This window comes from Phyllopteryx taeniolatus, chromosome 6 (assembly GCF_024500385.1).
Source record: "Phyllopteryx taeniolatus isolate TA_2022b chromosome 6, UOR_Ptae_1.2, whole genome shotgun sequence".
Taxonomy (NCBI): Eukaryota; Metazoa; Chordata; class Actinopteri; order Syngnathiformes; family Syngnathidae; genus Phyllopteryx; species Phyllopteryx taeniolatus.
In genome coordinates, this window is record NC_084507.1 from 26,902,903 (window position 1) to 26,910,820 (window position 7,918).

General features: G+C 42.0%; 1 protein-coding gene across 9 annotated transcripts in view; it reads left to right on the forward strand.

The window, feature by feature from the left end:
• The window catches only part of kif13a (kinesin family member 13A), a 45,862-nt gene extending 38,006 nt beyond the window's left edge, over window positions 1-7,856 (forward strand). For 4 of the 9 annotated variants that reach the window (XM_061777967.1, XM_061777970.1, XM_061777971.1 and 1 more), the window contains 5 exons: window positions 883-964; window positions 1,249-1,400; window positions 1,867-2,025; window positions 3,217-4,261; window positions 5,292-7,856. In XM_061777967.1, coding sequence (XP_061633951.1) covers window positions 883-964; window positions 1,249-1,400; window positions 1,867-2,025; window positions 3,217-4,261; window positions 5,292-5,425 — 1,572 coding nt within the window. In that variant the 3' untranslated portion in view covers window positions 5,426-7,856. Of the gene's footprint in view, window positions 1-882; window positions 965-1,248; window positions 1,401-1,866; window positions 2,026-3,216; window positions 4,262-5,291 lie in introns of those variants that run through there. The other 5 variants (XM_061777974.1, XM_061777976.1, XM_061777968.1 and 2 more) reach the window with 4 other exon arrangements.
• Window positions 7,857-7,918: the final 62 nt, after the last annotated feature.

Here is a 7,918-nt window from a genome sequence, read left to right on the forward strand (position 1 = left end):
TAAAGAAGAACCTAAAGATCACTGTGGCTGAGCTCCAGAGATGCAGTCGGGAGATGGGAGAAAGTTCTAGAAAGTCAACTATCACTGCAGCCACTCCACCAGTCGGGGCTTTATGGCAGAGTGGTTCGACGGAAGCCTCTCCTCAGTGCAAGACACATGAAAGCCTGCATGGAGTTTGCTAAAAAACATCTGAAGGACTCCAAGATGGTGAGAAATAAGATTCTCTGGTCTGATGAGACCAAGATAGAAACTGTTGGCCTTAATTCTAAGTGGCATGTGTGGAGAAAACCAGGCACTGCTCGTCACCTGTCCAATACATGGTGGTGGCAGCATCATGCTGTGGGGGGGGGGTTCAGCTGCAGGGACAGGACGACCGGTTGCAATCAAAGGAAAGATGAATGCGGCCAAATACAGGGATAGCCTGGACGAAAACCTTCTCCAGAGTGCTCAGAACCTCAGACTGGGCCGAAGGTTCGCCTTCAAAAAAGACAATGACTCTAAGCACACAGCTAAAATCCAGAAGGAGTGGCTTCAGAACAACTCAGTGACTGTTTTTGAATGGCCCAGACAGAGCCCTGACTTAAACCCAATAGAGCATCTCTGGAAAGACCTGAAAATGGCTGTCCACCAACATTCACCATCCAACCTGACAGAACTGGAGAGGATCTGCAAGGAGAAATGGCAGATGATCCCCAAATCCTGGAGTGAAAAACTTTCAGCAAATGGCTGCAATATAAAAAAAAGAGTGGAACATTTAAGGGGGTCTGAATACTGGCAGTGGCAGTGCTTATAAACAGGGTGAAAAGTGCAGTGTATACCTTTTTCTCTTTTAAAAGGTGACATAATTATATGAGCTTATAAACTGTGTATGTTGGTTTATAGGACCACTGTGATCACGTTGACAGCTGCAATCCTCAGGATGGCTCTCTGTGCAGCACACCAGTCAAAAACAAGGAAGTACCAGGTAAACAACACAAGAGAATTTTACAATATGTACGGGTTTTCTAGGGTTACTCCAGCTTCTTCCCACATTATGAAAACATACATGCTAGGTTAATTAAAAACTGTACATTTTGTGTGTGTGTCAGTTTGAATGGTTGTCTATATGTGCCCTATGATTGGCTGGAAACCAATTTAAGGTCACCCACAACCCTAATGAGGATAAGCACTATAGAACATAGATGAATGGATGGATGTGTTATCCATTTTGTACTGTGCTTTTAATATTATGTCATGCTATCTGCATAGTGTTGGTTCCAGAGAGTCCTACATTCTTCAACTCCAGTCCCTTCAAGCTTCTATCCCCTCAGCCGTCCAAGTTCCTCAAGTCCCTGCTGCCGGTCAAGGAGGAGAACAAGGTGAAGAAAGTCCTGGAGGCCCGACCACTGCTGGGACAAGAGGTAAGAACGAATGAGTTCTACTTCCCGTCACGAAGCCCCATTGAATGTGATCCTCATCCCTGTGCACGAATGTTTGTGTCACTCAACATAACGCACACATATCACAAGGCTTGATGCATGCATTAATGAGACTGTATCTCATCAATATTTCTCAAACTTGTGCCCGGTATGATACACTGAGGTTGTTTACAATTTTCTCATGGCTTGACTGTGACCACTTATTAAAAACTAAATGTTGTTTTCAATGAAAGAACACGATAAATCTACCCACACGTTTTTAGAAATAATCACATCATATGTATCTATATTGCAACTATTTGAACTAACCGTGCTATACTGCGAGCTGTTTATTGAAATGCATGCCACTAACTATGTAACTGACCTGCCCAGCTCCATCCATGCATGCAGTGTGTATGTCTATGTGTGTGTGCGTGAAGTCTGTGCTGTTGTTCTGACCCATCTGCAGAGCATGCGCTCATGTGTGGACAGCCCTGCACTGCTCCCCCCTCCCTGCCCCTGGCACAGACCCAGGGCAGGCAGCGAGGGCCACTGCAAGCCTTCCACCCCCACCTCCACCTCCACCCGCACCCGCAGACAGCTCAGCCACACACTGCCACATGGCGCTGTAAGTGCTACACACGCTGCTCTTACTGGAAGTAAACATCTCATGGTCATGGTACTGCAAGAGCGATCAGAGTGAAAGGCTGACACTGAACTGAGGAAGGAATCCAACCAACTCCCGCTCATCGTCAAAATCTATAAACTACGTATGCATTTTTGGTGTTTTAGGCTGATTATATACTACAGGTCATGCCCAGTTCCAATTCAAAGTAAAGCAAAGCAAATGTATTTATATAGCGCATTTCATACACAAGGTAACTCAATGTGCTTTACATGATTAAAAAGATTTAAAAACAAAGAAAAAAAACGGCTTGTAAACATTTAAAACAAAGAGGGGGAAAAACAAAACAAAAGTACAATTAAAACAGCGTACAGTGCAGGAAATATTAAAAAGTGGAAATACTTTAAAAAACATGAGAAAAAAGAAGAGTTTTTCAAAGCCTACATCAGATATTTATTTATTTATTTTAAACCGTGTATATATACTCCATGCCCTGTGATTGGCTGGCAACCAGTCCAGCGTGTACCCCACTTCTCGGCCAAAGTCAGCTGGGATAGGCTCCGGCTCCCCTTTCGGTCCAAATGAGGGCAAGCGCAAAAGAAAATGGATGGATGTCTATTTCCGTCATTCAAGTGAGCCACGTGCAAAACAGTTGTGCTCATTTTGTTTTACATTTTTACAATCCAATACAGGCATTACTCCAATTCCAACAACAACGCAGACATAAACAAATGTGATATCAGTGATCATCTTAGCTATTTAATGTACCATATGCTTTGATTTACCATGGATGTTTGTGTGGACGTGTGTGAATCCATTCTTCCATCATTCCATTTCGGTGTCAGCTGTATAACCCACTACACTTGCAATCTTACGTTTGTCTACGTCATTGATGACATACGACAGGATCAAGCCAATCTGTCTGTTTCCACAGAAATCACATTGACATCTGAGAGAAAAAAAATCTGATCGTGCCGTGTAAATCCAGCCTTGAGAGTAATGTGGCACCTAATTGTGAACAAGAATAAGATGCACTATTTGGCAAAATCTTCACAAATGACACAAGTCATCAACTTTCATATTGCATGTTGACATTCTGCACCATTTTCATTGCCCTCTTTAAATTTTACCGTAGTGTTATGATAAAAGATGAGGCTTCATACAGCTAATGTCATGTCTGATGGTATTGAACAGCAGGAGTCCGATGAGGAGGACACTGCAGTGAGCATGACTCTCAGTCTGGACCGAGGCCCACAAGACCACGGCGGCGGCCTCCGGGCGTACATCCCCGAAGACTTTGCCAACTTCGACATCTACAACGCCACCCTTGAGAGCCGCGCCGACTTGAAGGAGACGAGAGAGGTGTCTCGGAGCCCCACCACCAGTAGCTGCACCAGTGGTTACTTTTCCCACAGCGCATCAAATGCCACCCTGTCCGACCTGCCTTTCAGTTCCAGTGAGAGTTCCGATCATCTCACCTGCACCTCCAGAGATTCCCAAGACGTGCCCGGATGTCATGCTGGAAGGGGATACACGCAAATAAAAGGTGCTCCCACTGGAAGTGAGGAACAGCAGCCGCTGACCCACCCTATTTCCTTACCTATGAGTATTCCTTGTGGCAAGCAAAGAACTTTCCCTCTGCCTCAAAACTGCAATCTCAGTTGCAGTCAGGAGTTCACTGACTTTAAAGGCGCGGATGATGCTATTGCAGAAGAGGATTTGGGTGATTTTACCAAGGGATGGGCGCAAGAGGGTGTTGCTATCGCCACAAAACTGAAGACGACGAATAAGACAGAAACGTGTGACTCCTCTGATGTTGCTAGTAATATGAACAATTCTGACAACGCCTCTGCTGCTTTACACAGATATCCTGTTTCAAGTAACGCTGTAATTTGCACCATCGCCCCGTCTCCAACCTCAGTTACCACTTCTGCGTCGCCGTCCGCAGTTACATCTTTGTCCAAAGCCCCGACTCTCAGAGGAGGAGACCCTCCGATCCACGAGCCGGCGCAGGGAGACGTGCCCCACGGCAGCCCCTGTCCCAGCCCCAACCCCAGCAGCACGGAGCCCTCGGGCGACTCCAGCGGGGATGAGAGCACCCCCGTCGCTCAGCTCCCTGACTGGATGGCGCCCGGGGAGCTAGTGTGGGTGGGGAAGAGACGAGGAACGGTCCACTACGTTGGAGGGGTCGAGTTCGCCAAGGGAATCTGGGTTGGTGTGAAACTGGACCTGGCAGTGGGTGAGTTGATTGAAAGTGCATTTAAGGAAATACTGAACAGCAGTGTAATAGATTTACGTATTTAAAGATTTTATCCACTAGAGGGCACTGTTTATTTTATATGCTGTACAAGTGCAAACGTTTTCAGCTCAAGACCCATATTTAAAATGTGGTCCCTCATTGGTATCAAAACTGACATGCATATCATTTAGTGATTAAAAAAATATATTTAAGTTTCATGCCCCAACTGTGTTACGGTTAGCACATCCACCTTGCGGTTCTGAGGTTGGGGGTTCAAATCCAGGTTCTGGGCTTCATGTGAGGAGATTGCATGTTCTCTCCAGGCTGCAGTTTTAGGAAAGACTGCTCTAAATAAGCAAAGTAATGGGACAAAATATTGAGCTACAACAGCTTCCACTCCCGGTAAGACCTTATACTTGTTTAAGGTGTTAAGTGTGTCGGTGGTCTTTTTTTTTCTCTCTCTCTCTTCCACACAAGTGTTGGCACAAAAGCACATCCGATAGGGAGGCATTCAGTCAACACGGGCGGCACATTAAGTCTTATAAATCAGGTATGCTATGGCGGGCATTGGGTAAATGAAACACATGGCTTAGGTTTAGAAGAGTTGAGGTGGCGTGAGGGCATTTTTCTCTGTGTCCTTTTCACTCACTTGTGCGTTTTTGGGTCTCGTCCCCCAAAAGCCAGCTGAACCAAGTGGGCCTTTTATTTTATGCATCATTGTGCGCCTGTGATCTGAGAACGCGGTTCTTAGAGTGACGAATTAATTATCGTATATTGCCGTGGAGGTGCCAAATGCTAGGCTAAGTTTGAAAGCAGTTAGCTCGTTACCACTTGGCATGACCATCAGATGCGGTATTTTGACAGGAAGTGATGTGACTATGTGCAAATGATCAACTCCGTTGTTTTTATTTTTATATGGTTTTGATTGTCTTTTCTCTTTATCTCACTGTTAGTGGCTGGAATAAATGTATTTACACTTTAATTAAAATGAATGAATATTGCTGAAATAGTATTTTTAACCCTTCCTCAGGTAAGCACAATGGTACGGTCCAGGGGAGAATCTACTTCCGTTGTCCCCCAGGCCACGGCGTGTTCGTGAAGCCGTCTCGTCTGACGAGCGGTCCGCCTTCCATGGACACAGAACCGACCACCCTCATCAGATAAGACACAAAGACAACAGTCTGGGCCACTGCTTGACTTCTTTGGCCAAAATTCTGATTTAGAGTTTTTGAGTCTAATTGAAGCTAATCACTGAATATGCACATGCTCATTATGCACATATTTTTCATATGGTTTTTTGTTTGTTTGTTTGTTTGTTTTTGTTTTTTATGAAAAACGTACATATGGAAATATTAGCCACTTCAATTTTCTTAAGAAAGCATATTTTTGTATGGTGTGGTAAACATAATCCCCTGAGGCTCATATGATGATTAATCTGGGATATGAATATTAAGAATGTACTACTGTCAATAAGCCTTGATATTTTCATTGATATGTGATATGTCAGGAGCAACCAAAGAGTTTCATATCTGCTGTTAGGCGTTGCGTTGCAAAGGGCTGGAAACTTTCCATGGGAGGTTCAACGAAGGAATTTAGGGAAGATTTCATGAGTATGAATGGCAGTAAACTGGAAATATGGTTTTATTAATCCAAACTATCATAATAATGAACATGTCACTGTTTTAAATAGCGTGCAGGCAAATTCATATATATTTTGAGAACATTAATTTGTACTTTTCTAACAGGGTAGAAAAATGCCCTTAACTGCTTGTTCTAACCTAGATTATGCTTTTATCCAAGCAAATTTTCCATTTTCCCCCCATTAATTCATGTTGATTTCTATTTGATTCCGTTCTTTATTGATAAATTCCAGTGGCTTCCCCTGGAACGTTTCCATCTTTGAAAATTACCCGAATTTTGCATACCAAGTTCTGTGTTACGTTTTACATACTGTATGTGGAGGAAGACAGCATATACTGTATATCTGTATGTGCGTAAAGTTTAGTGCCATGTCTCAGTACGGAATAATCCCACATATCCTCAAGATCAACATGAAAACCTGCATTGCCTTCACTTTGTGACGCTTGAATTATCCTGTTGAAGTACTGTAACACTGTGGATCGAACAATCCCCAATCCAGCATGAGAATCGTGCTGTTTGTACGCTTGCACTGGAAAGGATCCTCAGAGACGGTCGGTCTCGCGTACCGTAACTGACCGAGCGAGTTCTTACGTTTTCAACTGAGAAAACTCAAAAGCCGTATGATGTCATCGATGTATGAAGATGTTATAGACTCTGTTCAGCACTTGGATATGAGGATTTTATAGGCTTTGTCCAGAAATGGGATACAATGAAGCCTGATGTCCCTGCTTCCATAAAGGTGGACACATAACCTTAAAAAAAAAAGTGTGTGTACCTGTGACAATGTATATGTTTATAACGATGACCCTAGTGGTTTTCTGGATGCCACCTAGCCTTATTCGGCTTGACTGATGTGCATACCTTTTTTTTTTTCTTTTTTCTTTTTTTTTTTAACTTGTGTGTCCATGTGAAATTGATATGTTGACTGACTGATACATAATACCACATGTTATTAGCAGGTACTCAATAATGCATTATGTCCTATTTAGGATCGTATGACAGTTCGATGAACGGCGTCACGTTGGAGAGGACGAAGTTGTGCTGTACGAACGTGGCGAACTGCAGACAAAAAAGTTGTGATGTATCTATATATAATGTATATGTTCAAGTTGTAAATGGAGGATCTTTCTCTTCAGCTGCTCTCCATTTTGTGGAGATGTAAATACAAGGTTGTTTTTTTAAAAAAAATATAGTATTTACGCTATTATAATGTACAGATTTGTATTTATGTTGTATCGCAAACTGTTTTAATTGGTACAAGAATTTTCTCAAATAGAACATTTACAATCAACCCACCGTGTTGACTTTTCTGTTGAATTGACTGAACATTTGTTTTTTTTAGCAATAGTAGTTCATGTTCATACAGTCGCTGTCTAATGAAAAGCATGTACTGTATCTCCAAATAGTTTGTTGTTATTGTTGTTTTTTCAAGCCGAAGCAAACAAATTCATTTGTTAAAAAAAATTCAAATAAAGATTTTCTATGTAAAATGTCAATATTTTTTTTATAGATGCGACTGTGATAATTAATACTGCAGCGTGTTACTTTCTGGACTGTAAAGTATTAGGTTATTTTGAACAAAAAAAGCATTTTGACTGCTTCTTCACTGCATGTATTTTTGTATTGAACTTCAAATTTGTGTTTATTCTGTCCAATGAAAACCATGCATCTCCAAGTAGATTTTTCTTTGTATACCAAATAAAAACAAAATAATTTGTAAAATAGTAAACAGTTTTTTCAGATTGAAAGTCACAAAATGTGTTGATGCATGCTTTTCATTAAACAGCGACAGTAGTAGTAAATATACTTTGATGATACTTTTCATACCGCATTGCAATTCCCTCTTGACTGCCCACATTTTCGTATTGATGAAAATTCTAACTTAAAAAGCTGCATTTACAATTATCCATTTTGATCTTACTTGTCTTGTTGAAATGTATGTTATGTGCTTTCACATGTTGTCGTGTTTTTTTTCTTCTCTCTTTAGCCAGCCTCTAAAAGAGGCAAAATCCAAAC